General features: G+C 34.9%; 2 protein-coding genes across 3 annotated transcripts; one reads left to right on the forward strand and one right to left on the reverse strand.

Annotated features, from left to right (window-relative positions):
- The first annotated feature begins 2,198 nt into the window (after positions 1-2,198).
- Positions 2,199-6,266, forward strand: LOC141672877 (coatomer subunit zeta-1-like). The gene is made up of 7 exons (XM_074479565.1): positions 2,199-2,344; positions 3,184-3,343; positions 3,869-4,016; positions 4,123-4,200; positions 5,429-5,513; positions 5,847-5,902; positions 5,998-6,266. Exons 1-7 carry the CDS (start codon positions 2,342-2,344, stop codon positions 5,999-6,001), a joined length of 534 nt encoding a protein of 177 aa, XP_074335666.1. The 5' UTR covers positions 2,199-2,341; the 3' UTR covers positions 6,002-6,266.
- Positions 6,267-6,960: 694 nt separating this feature from the next.
- Positions 6,961-15,708, reverse strand: LOC141675211 (uncharacterized). Of its 2 annotated transcripts, none has more exons than XM_074481920.1 (10): positions 15,316-15,708; positions 13,337-13,380; positions 13,077-13,194; positions 12,869-12,995; positions 11,998-12,602; positions 11,063-11,348; positions 10,703-10,982; positions 9,590-9,742; positions 7,760-8,215; positions 6,961-7,635 (listed from the first exon to the last, which is right to left on the reverse strand). In XM_074481920.1, the coding sequence occupies exons 1-10, from the start codon at positions 15,494-15,496 to the stop codon at positions 7,348-7,350; spliced, it is 2,538 nt and encodes an 845-aa protein (XP_074338021.1). In that variant the 5' UTR covers positions 15,497-15,708; the 3' UTR covers positions 6,961-7,347. The 2 variants fall into 2 exon arrangements, with proteins under 2 accessions (XP_074338021.1, XP_074338022.1); XM_074481921.1 differs by having other exon boundaries at positions 11,998-12,587; positions 15,316-15,707.
- Between the last annotated feature and the right edge of the window lie 4,612 nt (positions 15,709-20,320).

The raw sequence follows: 20,320 nt of genomic DNA on the forward strand, positions 1-20,320 counted from the left end.
TTGAACTTCAGAAATTTTTCAGATATCTTTTCCATTTCATGTATGGACTTATTTATAGTAGTCTTTCTATATGGTTACAGATTACCGGGATAACCGGTTTCTTTTACATAATTACTAATAATTCAGGAATCTTTTCTTTTTTTTTTGTCTGCCATTTCTTCTTTTGTCGTCTCTTCATATTTTCTTCATCTTTATCTTTTGTGTCTGCCATGATATCTTGCAGGATCTGTCATCTTTTTCTAGGGAATCTGCTTTTTCTTTTCTTCTTTCTTCATCTTTGTCTGCCATGATATTTTTGGAATCTCCTGGTAATATAACTTTTTGGTTTTCATCATTCAATTTGCAGTGTTCTGGTGTATTACACCATTTTTGTATTATGCAAAGGGATCAGAATTCATCCCTTTGTCATCATCTTTTAGACTGATAATAGGTCTCTTTCGAGAACCTGTTATTCTTTGATAATATTCAGTAGTATGTTTTGCATGATTATATTTCAGGTTTTCTATTTTATCAAGCATTATCTCTAATGCCATAGTTCCTGAATTTTGTATAATATTATCATAATATAAGGTTATTATACTTTCGGTGAAACCTCCACCATGGCTTTCAGAAATAATTATAGCTTTCTGAACTCGTAGTATATCTTGTATTTTGGACCTGAGGGTAGCTAGTCCAATGGCTCGTTCTTCTTGTATATTCTATTTTCATTGTTTATTTTCTCTGCTAAGATAGTCAGCTAACACATTTTTTGTTCCTGATATATTTTTTATTACAAAATCATAACAACAGAAAAAAGATTGCCATTTTCTTCTTTTATTTAATTCTGGTAATAATTTTATTTTATTAGTAATAAAGGCTTTTACTTGAGTATTATCTGTTCTTACTACAAATTTAACAGGTAATAAATGATAATGAAACTTTTTAATCCCATATTTTACAGCTAATAGTTCTTTTTCATTTATGTGGTAGTTTGATTCATTAGGTTTCCAAGTTCCTCCTGCATATCCACATATATGTGTATTTTCTTTATCTATGTCATCCTTCTCATATGCTATTAGGACTGCTCCCCATCCTATATCACTAGCATCAGTATATAATTCTAAATGATCTGTTTCTATGGGTATTCTATGTTTTGGTAAATCTTTCACCTTTTCCTTAAGAATTTTTATACAGTTTTCATGTTATTTTGTCCATCCAAAAGGTTTATTTTTTGTTAGTTCCTGTAATGGTTTTCTTAATTTAGGTAAGTCTTTAATATGATCTGAGTCATAATTTATTATTCCTAAAAATTGTTGTACCTCTTTTTTATTTTCTAATTTGTCCTTAAAATTTACAATCTTTGTTACTATATGGTCTTGTAATTGTATACCTTCTTTATCTATTTTGTATCCTAAATATTCTATCTTATTCTTAAATATTTCAGATTTCTTTTCAGACAGTAATATTCCATGCTGGTCTATTGTTTTTATAAATTGCTCTAAATGTTTTATATGTTCTTCTAGAGTTTCACTATATATTAATATATCGTCTACAAATACTATACAAAAATCTTTTAATTTCCTAAAGATTTGGTCCATTCTTCGTTGAAATATTTGTGGCGCATTTTTTAATCCAAAGGGTAATACTATCCATTCATAATGTCCTTGCGGAGCACTAAAGGTTGTTAAAGGTCTTGATTCTTTGGTTAATTTTATTTGCCAAAATCCACTTTTACAATCAAATTTACTAAACCATTTCTTATTTCCTAGTCTATTTATAAGATTTCTTTTGTATGGTAAGAAATATCCATCAAATATAGTTTTCTTATTTAATTCTCTATAGTCTATTACCATACGGGCTTTTCCCCTTTTCTGTTCATTATGTTTTCTTACAAGGAAAGCCGGGCTACTATGTGGACTTTTACTTTCTTGTATTAATTTTAGTTTTAATAATTCATTGATTTGATTATCAAATTCTTTTTGGTCTGAAGGGCTATACCTTATAGGTTTAGATCTTATTATATCATTAGGGTTTAATAATTTTATTTCAGCATATATCTTTTCCTTATCCCATAACCTCATAGGATTTTCTCCGAAGTTGGATTTTAATTACGTTATTCTAATGCGCATTTGGTGAATAAATATTTTGGACGAAATATTTGAGTAGTTAAAATTTAAATGTATATTTGAGTAGTTAAAATTGATGTATTTTTGGATATTTTAAATTGTTTTTCCAATAAATCAGTCCAAATAATCAATTTGGTAATTGCAGCTCAAAACATATTGTGCGTATAAATTCATGTAAGCCCGCAAGATTTGCTACACACGCACTCTGTTTCTGCTTTGAACGAGATCTCTTCGAAATGGTCAGTAATTTTCTTCCTCTTTTCTCCTCTAAGCTTATATCTATAATGTATGTTTCATCACTTGCGTTTTTTCTGCCCCCCCATTTTTCCATTCAAACCTTACCATCTTCAATTTTTATTTTTCATGCCTTATGATATCAATAATCCCATTTCAATTTGTCAGGTTTTGATTAATTTTGTTGGTTTTGTTCATCTGGGTTTTCTATGTTATATATAGTTGTGTGTATTGATTTTTATAGATCTGTGTTGCTAAAGGTGTTTGATTTAGATCTAAGATTAAATCTTGTTATTGGATCTTTGTGATTATGAGTGGATAGTCTGTTTTTTTGTTGATTTGGGATTCCTTGTTAGTGTTTTGAGTCGAAATCTTGATGTTGGTATGTGAAGAAGAAGCAGTTTAGATTCTTGATGTGAAATTGGTTGTGGTTGCTGAGTAGTGTCATGATTTGGGATCGGATCACAATGCAGTGAGTAGGAGAAGAACCCGTGTCACAATGCCTGGAATTTTGTTAAGATTGGGCCTAATTTGCACTAGCCCTCAAAGGATGATGATCATATAAAAAACTAGTATGATGATCATACATTGTATAATTATTAACCCCCGTGTTGATTTAAAAATTGCAACAATATAGGTATCCCATTTAACATGCCACCTTTCACTGAACTTCATAAAACTTCTGAATTGTATATGTAATAATGTGGTAGGTCTAATTGGGGGGGGGGGTAATTTGTTAGGAAACTTTAGGGATTTGATTTATGTAGTATTAAGATCTAAGAGGTATACCCACCTGTAAGTGTTTATTTTTTGGGTTCAATCTTTAACCTATGTTCTGTTGCAGGAGGCCTGCCCGTCTGTGAAAAATATTCTTCTTTTGGATTCTGAAGGGAAACGTGTAGCTGTCAAGTACTATTCAGATGACTGGCCAACGAATAGTGCCAAGGAAGCTTTTGAAAAATCTGTTTTTGCCAAGACTCAAAAGACTAATGCACGGACGGAAGGTACAATTTTGTTTTGGCAATGTCCCAAGTTTTCAAGGTCTCTGCTTTGCTTGGTCAGTTGCTTTCTTTAAAGCTAGGTTACATCATGTTAGAATGTTATCTTTGTGAGGATCCATGAAAACAGAATTACATTAGTATCAGTAGCCTTATGTGTATTAATATGTTTGTTACCATTATCTGATGTGTATCATGGTGCATAAATGTAGTAAGCTATGTCTACACCGAAGTAATTGTTTGTATACCCTTTTGCAGAGAAAATTCTCACAATAGTCGTTCTTCTAAATTAAGTTTGAATAAACTGGAGTGGTCCTTTTAAAGTTCATATTTGATCACCAAGATGGAACAGCTTTCATGATTGCAGCCTAATTAAAGAGCTACTCTGCTTATAATAGAGCTACAATTGTGACAGTCTACTCAATGGGCATTTGCATTAGTACATTTGTTTATACAAACACACAAACAATATGTATATTGCTAATCATTTATAGACTTCTTTGGTAACTCTAAACCATGTTTGATCTGCAGCCGAGATAGCAATGTTTGAAAACAATATTGTTGTGTACAAGTTTGCTCAAGACCTTCACTTCTTTGTTACTGGAGGTGAAGACGAAAATGAGCTAATCTTGGCCACTGTTCTTCAAGGATTTTTTGATGCAGTTGGCCTTCTACTTAGGTACTTTGTAATAATTGTGTTTTCTGTTTCTTATTTTTTAGCCTATTTATATGTTAATATGGCCGTGATACGTTTTGCTATCTAATTCCAAATTTTTAAATTTTAGGGACAACGTAGAAAAGAGGGAGGCTCTTGAGAATTTGGATCTCATTCTTCTGTGTCTGGATGAGATTGTTGATGGCGGGTATGTTTGAAAACTCTAAAAGTGAAACTCCTGAAATTGCAACTATAATTATTTGCTTCAGCATGAAGGCGTTGACTGCTATGACACCTAGCTGATACAGATTGAGTGGTTGATAACAAGACTGATTATCATATATTCCATGGTTCCAAATTTCTCATTGTTATTTGTAAAGTTCTAGTTCAGTTTTGAAGTCTCTAAATCTCTAAATATTCTGTTGGTGAAACTATAGAGTAGCTATTACTATAAAAAGATCGGTGTTACTAGTGTGCCCATGGGCACATGCTAAGCACTAGATTCCATAACATTGGCTCATTTTGATTGGCTTCTATTTCTTAATAATGGTGGACCCCTATCATACACAAAAATAGCAATTATCAAAATGATCCAAAGTTACAGATTTTAGTGCTTAGCATGTGCCCATGGGCACAAACTAGACATATTAGTCGACATCAATTCGCAAGGATGAATTTGCTGCAAATGGTGTAGGAACTTACTTTTGGAATAAAATACAATATCCAACTTTCTAAAAAAATGATTACACTCTGCACCCAGACTTCTGAGAAATCTCTATAAAACCCGACGAGGAATATTTCTTTTTCTCCTTGAACAACAAAAGCGTGCTGTGGGTTGGTCACCTTACTGTTTATTCATGGTTTAAACCTGGCTTCTGTATGTCACTACAAAAACCAGCTCTTGGTCAAGACAAAAGGATATTAAAAATTTAGTCTGCCCTATGTAATCACTCTACAATTTGTTGACTCATTTGCTGCATCTCTTCCATGTACAAGTTCTAGAGGATCTGTTTGGTAATTGCATAAAAGTTCTTAACATGTGAGCTTTTACTAGTGAAGCAAATAGGCTCAGGGAATCTAAAAGACTTAAACTAAAGCTAAGCGAAACTGTTTTCAGTTGCAAGATATTGAAAGAGATTTTCTCACTCCAAATTTTGAGGACAACCCTACATATCTGTTTACTATTAGTATTACTATTAGAAGAAATCCTCTAGTCAAGTTTACTGTCTGTTTTGGAAGCGAATTCTCTCTGTCTGTTCTCTGTCTCAAAAATTTATTGTTTCTAAGCTCTGCTCCTTACCTACAATTCTTTACAAATTTACATGTTATTCTGTTGTTTATATCCTGTATAGTCCTGGCACAGTAGCTTGACCTTGATCTATAATAAAAGATCTTTCAAAAATAATTTAACCATGGTTTATATTCATGTTCCGCAGTATTGTTCTTGAAACTGATGCAAATGTCATAGCCGGGAAGGTTGCAACACATAGTGTGGATTCTGGTGCACCTTTGTCAGAGCAGGTATTGGCTTCTTATAAAAAATTCAACACTTCAGTAGTTAAGTTATATGTTCTGTTCAGCGTTTTCAAAAAAATGACTATTACAAACACAGTGATTAAAACCAATTTATTGTCCCAAGTCCTGACAAACTCACTTTTGTATTTGTACTGTTTTCTAGAAATCATTCATTCTCAACTTTCATCTCTTTCAGACTCTTTTGCAATATGTAGAAATCTGCGATATTTATACAAATGAATTTACTTGGACACGTCTTACAGATATATGTTGGTTACAACAGCATTAAAATTCTTAAATGGATATCCCTACATCCTTAAATGTGAGATGTTTTTGCAGACAATCAGTCAAGCACTGGCCACAGCACGCGAACACCTTGCAAGATCCCTTCTGAGGTAATACTATCTGAATGAGGAATTTTTAAATTGTTTTTCGTTTTCAGTAACTGACAGTTAATATTTATAATTGAATCTGATGTTCTTTATTTCAGCTGATGAAGATATAACTTGATGCAAAGCATGTTATTCAGTCGGATAGTCAGTTGTTAACTTGATTGGTGTGTTTTGTACTGGCTTTCGATGTCTGTTGAAAAGTAGAAGGGAATTCAGTAAAGACAGGAGGCCTATCTGTTTCTTTAATTACCATTAGTCTTATTATATCACTGGGATGTATTTTGATATATATGTTTTAGCTGGTATTTTGATCTATATAAACATTTACATATGCGTCTACCAAAGAAAGTTCAGAAATTATTTTTTATGGTTGAATTTCTTTAAAATTGTGTATGTACTGTTTTTTCGTTATCCTTGTAACTTGTGGAGCTATGCTTCACAGTTCACAGTAGTGTAGATATCGATAACATGGCCTCTGTCTCTAGTCTCTAGAGTTGAGTTCTGTATTCAGATTATGAAAAAGCCTCGACCATATTTGTGTGAGTAGTGAGTGTTCCCAACTTAAATCCAAAAACCTGCTGCTAGGTACAAAAATGCAACTCCTGCAAGTACTGTCGACTCTCATCTCATTTCTCGTCATTTCAACATGATCCAAGGTTGAGTATATAAATTCAACATTCTTATAAATTACTCGGACTGTAGCAATGAGAAGAAACAAAGATGCTGAAGTAGATTTTTTATAATATGCAAACAAATGGACAAGGATTAATAGATTTGATCAAAACATCACTAAAATCAGCATAAGAGAGATCGGGTCCAGGGAACATGACCATGATGCTACTTACCATCTTTAGCACATGACAACAATGTTTAGAAAATCAACTTTTCAAAACGGTTTGAATTCCTAGACACCAACATATTTATACTATACATTGTTTTTGCTTGAAAGAAGAATAATGTACAGGAACTAATATAATGCAAGCGAAGCTGGTTCACAGTCCGGAAGAAATAAGTAGAACAAGCTGCTGAATTATGGATCACGGAAAGTTAAACAAAATACATAGTAAGAAAAAACATGGTATTAGTTTTCATTTAGCTTGCTTGTACACATAGTTATGAGCTTGACAATCAAATAACATCAAACCTATAAACGATGATTGTCATGTGGCATAATACTGAACCACATAAAACCTAGGATATAAAAACGGGATGAACTGAAGAAAACATTCAAAGCAAAATGTTAACTAACTCAAATTAGCACACTCATAAGTCGTACCTACGTTACATTGAACTGGGATAAAGACGTGGAATACAACCTCTTACGGCACAGGGCTGCAGCACATCACACTTCCTCTTTAAGACATAATTTTATCTTATTAAACCAACGGAAATGCTTCGCTCACCACTTTCAAACTCATTACAAGACCCTAAAACCGGAGGTAATGAGGTTAGTAGCTGTTTTGCCATATCTGCTGGGATTGCTTTGGTTGCCCTTGAGAACCACCATGGGCCCCATCTCTTGGGTTTTGCTGCTGATGCTCCAACGAGATACCAGTCTGAGAATGGTAGAAATTGGGATACCCAACATTTCCATAGTTTTGTGAAGGCTGTTGACCTTGCTGAAATCCGCCAGGCTGCTGACCTTGTTGACCCTGGAAACTGTAATACGTACTTGCTGGAATGGCCGATATTGTTCTAGAACCAGGCCCATGAAGCCACATAGCTGAGTTATCATTCTACAGAAATACAAAGGGAAAGGGGTGTGAGAAATAGGCATCTTTCCAGACAGAATCATCATTAATATAATCAGATAGACAGATACTATTGTAGTACTGGAATCCATAATGCATGATGCCATACCTGTTGAAGGGATATTAGATGATTGCTGTCTTTGTACTGAGAACTTAAAACATCATCGTAGCCCATAGTAGATGCTCCTGGGGAGGCAGCTGATGGATTCATGCCATAGTTTGCTGGGATGGTAGTTGAACTCCCAAAGGCACCATAACCAGAAGGAATGGCAGCAGACTGAGGCAAGTTGCTAACAGATACACTGCTTTTATATTGAGGTAGACCAGCTGCCAAAGATTGATGGTACGTGTTGTTACCAGCAAGCATCTGCTGGTAACCAGATGGCATATATGTATAGCTCTGTGGTAGGAAAGGATAGCTAATCATATTGGCGAAAGGTCCTAGAGGAAGAGTGGGTTGAGAGTAAGGGTGCACAAGGTGTTGAGGGAGCGCAGGTCCTGTGGCAACGCTGGTCCCCGATGGGTTCTGCTGTGCAGACTGAACAGACTGGAAACCTTTCAAAGCCTGAAGAAGCAAATGAAAAAATTATCAAAAGAATCAGATGAGAGATGGTAGATCCAATATTTTGCTATTTTAGATCATTGGTTTTTTTGAACTCGGATCATTGGTTTTAATTCTGAGTTTGATAGCAAGGAATTTGATCAAATCATATTTGCTGACAGTACCGTGTAAACATATGAGACTGACGAACAAATCACAAAGTTTGCAAGTACCAAGTAGATCCAACATGCTAAAAAATATTAAAAACCAGCATACAAATTTTAGAAACCAATTTTTTTTTCCAAACTGTACATATGTGGAACAGCGGAAACAGTTAAGGAGAATGTATCAAGCTCAACCATGTCATTAAAAAAAAAATCTTCTACATCTCTATCAGTCGGCGAGAACATTACTTCGACATAATAATAATAATTTGATACAGCACATTCTAAAGTGATGCACGATCAATCAGATGCATTTCAATTTTGCCTTCTCATTGTAAACAGATAAATGAGAGTGTATCAAACTATGACTCCTAAGAGAAAAACTCCTGCACAAGGATACTGGATAAATTAGAATTATAATCCCATAAGATCCAAATCATTTTAACTGCAATCAAAACACCATAAACTGCATTTTAACTCCTATTGATCATAATGCTGCATACTATATACTCCCTCCATCCCAATATACTAGCCTCTTTTGACAAAAAATTTATACCATAATAGTTATTTAATTCTACTTCCAATGCAAATTTATGAACAAATTTTCAAATTTACCCTCTTATTTTTATCATTTCCAATGTAACTTTATTACACTTGTATACAAAACTAATGCAATAAATAGGGGTAAGACTTGAAAAATACAATTCCACTAACTTCTCTTAATATGCGCTATTTTTTCAAAAGAGGCTACTAAAATGGGATGGAGAGAGTACAATATACGCTCTTTAGATTACCTCCAGCAATATGCGTCTCCAATCCCACTTTTAGCAGTTATTTTATTCAGAGAAGAAAGCTAATTACTTAAAAATTAAGGGTTGTTAACGGTATCCTCATGGTTCTCCAACATGCACCCCTGCACAGAAGTGCAGTACATACAGCACACCGCAATTTTTAAGGTAAATACATATGCATGTACATTCACAACTACACATATTATATATATACATACACATGAACACAGATATAGATACATAGACGCGGACCAGCACATCGGTGACATGCTTATATAAACATTTACTATAATTATAGACAAAGGAGATGAAATAATATAATCCTCGTGTGAAAATGAGGGTGCCCTAGAGACTAGAGCAATAGCACTGAGTCAAGTACTTATCTAAAAACGATGATTTAACTTCTAAGGTACACAAATTTCCAGTAAGGCTACAACGGGTACCTCTGCAACAGAAATTGATGAACCACTAATGGAAGACACTGTGTTTCCATACTTTGTAGGCATTGATTGCGACATAGGGAAAGGTGAGTAAGGCAGCTCAGACTCTCTTACAGGATGAATATTGGAAGCCAACAGAGTATTTGGCAAAGAAGCCTGCCATTGTCACAATTTGAGGTCAGAACGGACAGTTCACAAGAAATCAGTCTGATGATTTACATACAGCAAGATATGAAATTGTGCATGCACACATGTAATAGATCAATATACTAAACAGTGATAATATATAGAGCGAGACATATATATATATATGGGGGAGAGAGAGGGAGAGAGAGCTCACAAATAAGAACATCCAACGATGCAATATATCCTACTGCTAAAACAGGTTGAGAGAGAGAGAGAGAGCGCGATCACAAATAAGAACATCCAACAATGCAAATATATCCTACTGCTAAAACAGGTTTAGGGTTTGAGAGAGAGGGAGAGAGAGAGAGAGAGAGAGAGAGAGAGAGAGAGAGAGAGAGAGAGAGAGAGAGAGAGCTCACAAATAAGAACATCAACGATGCAAATATATCCTAGTGCTAAAACAGGTCAAGACTCATGAGTTAGATTCTCACACACCCCAACTTTCCCCACCCCTCTCCACCAAAAAAAGAAACTAGTTGCTAATCAGAATATACAATCACTGTACTAGTGGGGACTATCTTGCAGCAACAATTTGTTTACTTATTGCAATTCATGCTAGAATATTGGATTCTGAAAGTTTTAGGCTTTGAAGAATTTTTAAAGTAGAGCAGTATAAGCAGACTTAATTGTACATGCAATAGTAACAATTTAATCGTGTACATTTCATTCCTGTAATTCCATTCTTTCATTCAATGACAATCATGTTTAATAGTATATGCTAATGGCGTCAAGTTTTTGTTCATCTGTGTTTCTGCCTCCCTAATTTTTCTTCTTAACACTGCCCCTTCAATCCCTGAGGCCCAAACACAAAAGCTGAACTCTGATATTCCTTTCTTTTTATGCTATTTTTTAGTACTTGATATCATCACATACAATATGGCAAACAAATGTAATGTGAAAGCATATATACAAGCATAAACAAATGGTTACCATTGAATTTGAGAAGGGAGTAAGATTTTGCATCTGTGCACTCGTCTGGGAATAATTATATGCAGCATTCAACTGTTGAGCATTTTCAAATGTATATTGAGGCGAGGAAGAAGGAAAGGCATATTGACTGGTATGTGCCACTTCAGAGTTTTCCTGCTTCAACACATCTGCTTGCTGAACAGATTGTGAATCAAAACCTGCATCACCTCCACTAGTTCTATGAACTAAATTACCATCTGTGGCAGCTCTAATAGACTCATCTCCATAGTACTCGGAATTTCTGCAGAGGAAAATTTAATAAAGGTAAATATCAAAGAGTGAAGATGACAAAATTGAACTATTCCTGCAGATGGCAAATACCTTGTGTCTGGTTGCTCAATCACCGGAGCATCTGTCTCTACAAGTGTCTCTTCTATGTTACTTCTGGACGATCTAGATGTAAAAGGGTCAGAATAGCCGGAAACAGGAGCAGATCCAAAGCTACCAAAACTCAAGTGTGAGCAGTCAGCACTCTGAACTTGAAGGTGATTCGGTATCACAACAGAAGGGACATCTTCCTCATATGCCACCTCATGATTCTCCTCCTGTATACTTAGTTGATGCAAATTTGCAACCTCAGATGGCACTGAGGCACCAATGTCTTCCACTGAAAAATAGTTGAATGGATAATTTTCATTGTACTAGAATTAGAAGAAATAAGTATAGCCTGTAGCTATAATATCAAAAATTAAGAAATACTCATATAAAAGAACATAAAATGCCAATTAAAATCATCTGAGCAAACAAAACAATCCCAATTTCTATAAAAACATGCAAAATTTCTACAGAACTAAACCAATGACGCTCCTAACACAACTACTAATTTTCGATGAAACTTGTGATTTAAAACATAGAGGTCTACTTAGAAATACACAAACAATATTAATTTTAAGTCTGTGTCCAAAGAAACAGATCACAGCCAATAAACTGAATAGCTTGGTATAACTAATCTGAGAGGAGCACAGATATTGTTGCCTTAACTCGAAATGAAAAATTTAGTTTCCAATATCCATCTCAGTTAATTGTAAAAATGTATTTTTATATTAGCCTGCTAATAGCTTATAGAAGAGTTGTACAACTTTCAGCAGCCAGACAGTCAAAATAATAAAGAAAATGTGGCAAAACCACAAGTAGGGTTACAACAATAATTCATTATAAGCTTCTTTTTTTAAAAAAAAAATACTTCATTTTAAGCTATTTACACTAAATGAAGATACGCATGTCAAGATTACTGCATGGATAAAAGAGGTACACACCTTCCTCACTCTGGAAAGCATGATTGTGAGACTGGTAGGAACTCATGTTTTTATACATGTCATTATCAAATAGGGATGCATCTCCAGTATTATCTGCTTGCAAATTTCGGCTGGAAACAGTACCAGAACCAACATGATCAAGGTTTTCGATTGAACTATCCTCTTCTACCTCAGTCTCGTCAGAGGTAATATGGGTTTGCTGATTAATCTCGTCAGAAGGCATGGCAGATTGGTCTGGGTGCAGCTGGGAATCTGTATGAGAGTCGTATAAAACCGATATGCTTGCTTGTGGTGGCTCAATCACAGGCCATTCATCAGGAGCAGTCCCTGGCTCGGTGTATACATCTGAAACCTTCGAAACATGATCCCCTTCAGCAGATGCAGGTGCATGAGCAAGTTGGTGCTGCTTCCCACTGTACTGAGATGATGTCGGTATGCTGGTAACCTTGCTCTGTGGTCTACCCATCTTAACAATGTCAGCCATTGATTTTTGACCATGACCTCCCACCCAGGCAGGTTGATATCCAGTAGAAGGTTGTGAAGCTGTTATATTACCATCTCCCGTGCTTAATGTCGATGCTTTATTTTCGCTAGTCACAAAATCACTAGGGGTAAACACAAGTCATCATATATAGTATAACATGAATTATAACATTGTTCCAATGATTTCCTGTTTATGAACTGAAGTCTCTAAGATTCAGCAAATTATTAATACCATATTAATATGTTGACGTTTGTAATTCACAACACATAATCATATTCATACTCATTATACAATTCACAACTATGACAGAATATATAATTAAAAAAATAGTAATATATTACAATGCATATGTATATTTTCCAATTTCAGGTTCACGCATATACTAACCTGGGTGCTGGAGGGCGTTGAAACATGCCACGTGATGCAACCCCGGGTGCTGTGGACGAAGAATTTGTATAATGGTTCATACCATTCTCCTTTCTGTGTGCAACTTTGCCGTGCAAAGCACTGGAGTCTAGTCATTAGATAACATATCTTTAGATTCCTTTCAAAATGATAAGTAACTGCCAACACTTAATATTAAGGATGTACGTACCAGAAGAGCTGAATTGAGTTGAGCCACCACGTCCTCCATAGCGATCCGTACCACCTCTGGTGACACGGTTTGAAGTGTTACCACCACCACGAAACCTTAATTCTGTTGAGTCCTTGGTCTGAGACGGAATAGGTAATTTAAATAAAATGAGAAAATATTACGACGCCAAGCATAAAACAGACACACATATGATATTTTAGACTTTGACTTGCAAAACGATGGAAAATTGGAAAGTTTGCACATATAGCACATTTACATACCTCCTTTTTCTTGTCTCGTTTGCTCTTCACCTCACGGAAAGGATCTAAAAAATTATAAATTAAGTATTAGAATGCATGTTAAACAAGTACTTACATGAAATGAAAAAAATAGTAATCTAAAGTGGAGCATGCTGGGCCATACATCCATTAGTTAATAAAACAAACAGGGTACATGTTATCTTAAAATACAGAAACTGAAAAGCTAAAGGACTAGTACATCACTAGACTTATCTATAATTTGAAAAACAATAGGTGCAATATTGGTTTTCCGGTTAAAGCCCATCCCGACCAATTGAAATTAGATGTATTGTATGTACTAGAGGAGTGGATCCATTTTGAGCTTGGAAATGTTCAAAAAAAATTTAACTCACCTAGTAAATAGTTAAACATATATATACACACATACAGGTAGTACGCGAAAGTTTTTTTAGCATTTAATAGACATGTAAACAGGCCTGTAGACCAATCATATTATTCATGAAGCAGGATTAAATATATAATAGGTATTTCCTTGTGCCGAAATTTTGGTTAGGTTTTTTTCTCAGGGGTCATGTACCATCATCCAACGATTTACTAAAAAGTTCAACATATTGCAAGTCACTAGATCAGAAGAGCTGTAATAATACCCAGTACCAATTAAAAAGAAGCTAAAATTTATACCATTGTAAATCAAAAATTATACATCAATATTACTTCCCGAACTTCCTCTTCTTCTATGTCATCTAATACCTACCAGCTACCACATCTGAAACCCTCACCAAAAACTTATTAAGCCTCCTTTCTTGCAACCTCATTGCACAAATCTAATACAAAACATAACTCACTTTAACACTACATGCAACTTAAAATCAGCCTCAGTAACAGGTCAAACAGAAAACAAACACAACAATACCTTTGACAATTAGTAACTAACATGGCAAAAAAAAGTTTCAAACCTTCCCATCCCCTTTTCTTTCTCACAGTTACCTAAAAACTCCCAAGTAATAAACACCCCACTTAAATATTTAAAATTCACGTAAAAAGAGCAAATAATAAATAACCTATAATACCCTGAATCACAAAAAACCCACTTAGCAATTGGAGCATCAAAAAAAAAAAAAATTCAACCAAACTAACCTATGTAGATTTACAAGAAAACATTAAAGTTCCAAACTTTAACATCCCCTTTTCTATTTCACAAAAGTCCGTATTAATGAAGTCACAGAAACCCCACTTAACAATTCAAAAACACAAAAACACGCAAATAATAATTTAAACTAACTTCTAAAGATTAATAAAAGCAACAGACCTCCAAACTTTCCCACCCCTTTTCTTTCTCACAAAAACCTATTATCCCCTAAATCACAAAGCCACAACTTAAAAATTCAAGAATCACAAAAACACACAAACAGTGAATCAAACTAACCCCTAAAATAAAGTTCCAAACTTTCTCAGCCTCTTTTTTTTCTCAATAAACCGTAAATCCCCTAAATCACAAAGCCACAACTTCAAAATTCAAGAATCACAAAAAACACACAAACAGTGAATCAAACTAACCCCTATAATAAAGTTCCAAACTTTCTCATCCCCTTTCCTTTTTCAAAAAAACTTATAATCACCTCCATCACAAAAACACAACTTAACAATTCAAGAATTACAAAAAACACACAAACAATCAATCAAACTAACCCCTACACAGAATAACAAAAACCCAATAAAGTTCTAAACTTTCTCATCCCCTTTTCCTTTTGCACAACACCTAAAATCACAATACCCCACACAACAATTCAAACCACAAAAACCCCACAAATAATCAATCAAAATAACCCATAAAGATTAAACAAAAAACAAAAAGTTCCAAACTTTTTTCCCCAAAAACCTAAACCACAAAAAACCCACTTCCCAATCAAAAAACTCACAAACAATCAATCAAAACAAACCCAAAAACACACACAGATAGAGAGAGAGAGCGGGAGAGAGAGAGAGAGGAGAATAGGGACCTTGAGATAGGAGACGATTAACAGCTTCATTAGGGTCCATGTGACAGTCTTTAAGAGTAGCATAGATCTCAACTTCACTTGTATTCTTAACGATCTCTTTCAATTCCATCACCATCTTTCTTGATGCCGCTGGGATTGAACCCACGCCTCCCCCATTGTTGCTTCCTCTGCTGCTGCTCATACTCTCCGATCTATATATACCTCACTTACTATATATATATATAACCCGTGTAAGTATATATATATTATTACGGAGGCTGCTGGGTTTGGAAGATTACAATCCGCCGCGACTGACAAACAAATATATATGTGTATGTATAATATGTATGTAACCTTCTTTTACTCTCTCTCTAGAAAAAACCCTTTTGTGTTGTGTCCTCTCTCTGTCTCACTCTACAATTGCTAAAATATGACCCTAACCCCCCGCTCTCCCTGCTTTTTCTTTTTTCTTTGTTTCCTTTTTTTTTTTAATTTTTTTGTCGGATAGATATAAACTCCAACATAAATTGTATGAGATACCAAATAAAAAACGGAGTTTTTTCATACAATAAAATTTTTATGTATCTAACTGAAGGTCATTTTTTATGACCCCGAAAATTTAAATAATGATATTTTAAGATCTGAAAAGAGAACACTCAAATATTGAACTCCCGCTAATATCATATTCAAAGATCACACGGAGAGGGTGTTTGGGATTCATTAAACTTCAACTCAAATGGCAACTGAGATTAGGGGTGTACACGGATCTGGTTGGGCGGGTTGGGAGAATTTAGTAACTCAACCCAATTAATTCGGGTTTTCAAAATTTCAACACAACCCAAACCGTTTAAATTTGTAATCCAAACCAATTTGTATACTTCGGTTTGGTTCGGTTTGGATCGGTTTGATCGGTTTATTAATTTACAAAATTAATATAAAAAAGTATAATAAAACATAAGATTTCAAAATTTAAAACACTTGAAAATAGTTCAAAACAATATTACAATCCTCCATATTGAATAGTCTTAAGCATCTAATTTTTGACACCAAAAGGACTAATAATATTGCTTACGCTTTAAATATTGGAATGAATCATAAATGCAAAAACATAACACTAATCAAACATCTATTGTTGTTACGAAATGAACTATGAAAACGGAGGTTATAAGTTACATTTAGAGTTACAGATAAATGGATGTATGTAATAGGCCTAAACATAATTTTTGGATTAACTTATTAGCATGTACATATATTTTTTAATCGGGTTGGGTTGGATTTGTTTAAATTTATTGAAAACCATATCCAACCCAATTAAATCGGATTGACATTTTTTCAACCCAAATATGTATCGGGTTGAAAAAAATCGGTTTGGTTCGGCCGAAATAGGGTCGGTTCGGTTTGGATTGGTCGAGTTGGTCAAACCGTGTACACCCCTAACTGAGATTGTTAAAACCTGCGGAAGTATCTACTCATTACAGAATCTCATGTGTCAAAGTGTGGATTTCATATAGTAAAAAAAAGGACGTGCTATATCCGAAACGTACAAATATAGCAAATATTGTAAAGGCAGATATATTAATAGATGACTTTTAGCCTTTCATATGATTATCTTAATTACTAGCAATCTTTGGCTCTCCTTTTTCCTTGTAACATCCATTCTACTAGCCTATATAAGACTTGCTTGTACTTTGTTTATAACAGAATTACAAGATGATCTCTTTCATTATTATGTAGCTCTCTCTCAATCTCTCTTATATATTATATATATAACATGTTATCAGCACGATAGTGTAAATTGGTGTTATAAATCCAAGAAGAAGAGGATTCTACGAAATTTTTATTATTTCAGTTTGTCCATCAGGTAAGTACACTATTTTTAGTTTACTTTGCTTCGGTTGCAATAAGATGATCTATATGTGCTTATTATGTGCCTGATTCTTATATATTTTGTATCTGATTCATTATCCGTTGGAATTTATTAAACTTATACTCGTTGTAAAGGTTTTTTGATTATCTACAATCTTTCTTCTTTGTGTTTTTCCAAAATCTGCTTATAAGTATATCAAAATCTGCATTTTATGTAATCTGATTGTATGATTCATGGTGATATGCATTAACTTCTAAAAATTCATAGAAAATTAAATATTTGTTCAAATATTATGAGACATATCATTCTGGGAATATCTTTTCGATATATACCTTTTGTCTTTACATTCCATTACCATATACTGTGATTTAGATGTCTTAAATATCAAAATACTATCATAATCAAGAGCTGATTCTGTAACTACAGTTTCACAAATATTTATTTTCTGAATTCGTTACTTGTTCGTTTTCAACGAGCCTTATCATTCTGGAAAGGTACCGGAATTTTCTACATTTTTTGTGTTTAATACTTTTTCAGATAAAATCATCTTCATAGAGTAAATTGGTATTTGTTAGGTAATGAATCACACACAGGGGGGGGGTGAATGTGTTTTTCTGATTTAGGCTTTTCTTGAAAGATATTGGTTGAACAAAGTAAATTAAATCTTGTATAAAAAAGTGTTCATGCAGAAATTAACTTGCATAAAATAAAGAACACAGATCTTCAAAACTCACTTAATTTTTGTACTAAAAATTAAGATGTTTTGCTACAAAATTTCTAAGCTCTTTGAAGTTAAAGAGCTCAGCTTCTTCTCGAGAGTGTTACAAGAATTTTGATCTAAATTGTTACTTCTGACTAGAGGACCAGTGTTAACTTTATATCTCAGTTAACTGCTGGTTTATACAATGGATAATAAACATGCTATTAACTTTTCTAAACTGTCACTTGTCATTTCTATTTATAGAAAAGCAAATCTTCCATTTCTGGCTTAGCATATCTTTGGCATCCCGTGTTTACTTTAATCTTCCTCTGTTAGTTAATCTTTGCCCTTGATCTTGCACACTCTTCAAGCCGCTTTTTGTAGATTTGTCAATCCAGCTGTTGGATTGTTTGTTGATTGTTTATCTTGGTTATTGAACTCATCTGCAATTTTATACTTTGAGACTGTACTTCGAGATCTCCAGTTTGAGTTAATAGAACTCTTGACATCTCGATAAGTATATAGACTTATCGAGATCTCTAGCACTCCATATTGAGTTTGACTTGTAGAGGTCAGCTTGTCGAGATCTCTAGTCTTCACATCTTCACTTTGACTTGTAGATATCTCTGAGTTCTCGAATGCATGTAGACTTGTCGATAACTCTGAGTTCTTTAGCGAAATAATGACTTGTTGATATCTCCAATCTTTAGTTCTTCAAATTTTCTTGTAGATATCTTCTTGAGTTCTCGAGTGGCTTTCCTGACTTCTCTACACCCGATGGATGTTGCTTATCCGTCGAGTAGTGATGGCTTATCCATCGAGTAGACATTGCTTATCCATCGGGTAGACATTGCTCCTCCATCGAGTAAATATTGCTCATCCGTCGGGTTGATGTTGTTCATCCGTCGGTACTCTTTGGAGTTTAAATGACTTCTCGATAAGTTATTCTAGAGTTCTCGAATGATTTCTCTATAACATTAAATCTGTAACTTGTAGAGATCTTGACTTAGAACATTTTTCTCCAAACAGATTTATTTAACTCCAAACTTCTTCAAAATTCTTCTGAGGCATGATCTTCTTGATCTTCTTCGAGATAGAATCCTTAGGCTTGATACTGTTTCAGAAAAAGACTCCAGTTTGCTCCATTGCATTTTTACTGACTTTATGTTTTACAAGTACAAAATATAAATTTAGATAATAATACAACTTACTTAGGGTTGACCCCAAGCTTAACTGATTACTGAAAAATAATTGTTCATTAATCTTCTACTCAGATCAGATGTCCATTTGATTTGCTCCATACTATGTGTTGACGGAGGAATTTGGGAGCAACAAAGTCTGAGGTTCGTAGCCGGAAACAAGATCTGTAATGGCGGTTCTTCGTCGGAAACGTGAACAGTAATCGATGGATTCGATGAACAGTATTCGTCGGAAAAGATGAACAGTGTTTGGTGGTGTTGATTATTGGGGGCTGAGATTGCTTAGGGTTAGTGGTGGCTCCTTTACGCTCTCGCTTCTGACCCCTTAGAATTTGCCTATGTATCCCTATTTATAGGGAATCAAGCCCACGTAGTTCTTGGGGAACAAGAAACCTAATGGGCCTAGATTTCTTATCCCGAGGCCCAATGGGAAACCCACTGGAAACCGTCTTCTACTAGCTTTAGGAATGTCCGCCGATGAGGCCCAACCACAAAGGCCCAAGGCTCGTCCGTGGCTTCGAGACTTCACAGATAAGGCATCTCCCTGGCCAAGGATAACCCTCCGCTACCAGCTGTTTCTCTAGTCCGTGGACGCAGGTATAGCCGTGGTTCACCCCAAATGTTGGACACATCCTTGTCCCCCGATATGCTATCGGATGGAGTTCTTCGATAGGATACCTGCATCAAATAGGTTAGTACAATAATCTCCATCTTTCATGAATCTTCCAAAGAGTTTGCCCAAGTAACCATGTTGAAGTCTCATCCAAGCTATCTTTCTCACTCAGGGCGCGCCCTAATACCTTAGGGGATAGCTCTAAGAATCAATTGAATTCATTTCTTCATATATCAATAGGGCGCGCCTCCTTCACCAATGAGGGCGCGCCTTGATTATGTAAGGCGTCAGCATTACTCTTCTCGTTTGCATAAGGGTGCACCTCCCCATATCTGTAGGGTGCGCCTTCTTCCTTTGTGATAAAATAGATGCCTTATCTTTCCTTAATTTTAGGCACCAAAATCCCAATTCTGACCAATTGACCCGGTTTTGATCCGAACAAAGTTTATACCAAATTTTGGGCATAACAACTACCCCCCAAATTCCATATGCCATTGAAAATGGGATTGGAATTTTCAACCCCCTAGCAAACTTGAAAAATTTGTATGAGCATCTACCAATTTGAGGGTATGCCCTTACGAACTTATTCATTCCTCTTTCTTCATCCTGCTCTATTTCTTCTTTGAACATAATATGGCGCGTCTCAT

This window comes from Apium graveolens, chromosome 7 (genome assembly GCF_009905375.1).
Source record: "Apium graveolens cultivar Ventura chromosome 7, ASM990537v1, whole genome shotgun sequence".
Lineage (NCBI taxonomy): Eukaryota > Viridiplantae > Streptophyta > Magnoliopsida > Apiales > Apiaceae > Apium > Apium graveolens.

What these genes read in the sequence shown, in the direction of transcription:
- LOC141672877 (XM_074479565.1), top strand. An exon ending in GACTAATGCACGGACGGAAG is followed by an intron (nt 3,344 to 3,868) that starts GTACAATTTTGT and finishes TTTGATCTGCAG; the next exon opens with CCGAGATAGCAATGTTTGAA. An exon ending in GTGCACCTTTGTCAGAGCAG is followed by an intron (nt 5,514 to 5,846) that starts GTATTGGCTTCT and finishes ATGTTTTTGCAG; the next exon opens with ACAATCAGTCAAGCACTGGC.
- LOC141675211 (XM_074481920.1), bottom strand. Translation starts at nt 15,496, where the DNA reads ATGAGCAGCAGCAGAGGAAGCAACAATGGGGGAGGCGTGGGTTCAATC. An exon ending in CAACGCCCTCCAGCACCCAG is followed by an intron (nt 12,603 to 12,868) that starts GTTAGTATATGC and finishes GTTTACCCCTAG; the next exon opens with TGATTTTGTGACTAGCGAAA. An exon ending in TGCTTTCCAGAGTGAGGAAG is followed by an intron (nt 11,349 to 11,997) that starts GTGTGTACCTCT and finishes ACTATTTTTCAG; the next exon opens with TGGAAGACATTGGTGCCTCA.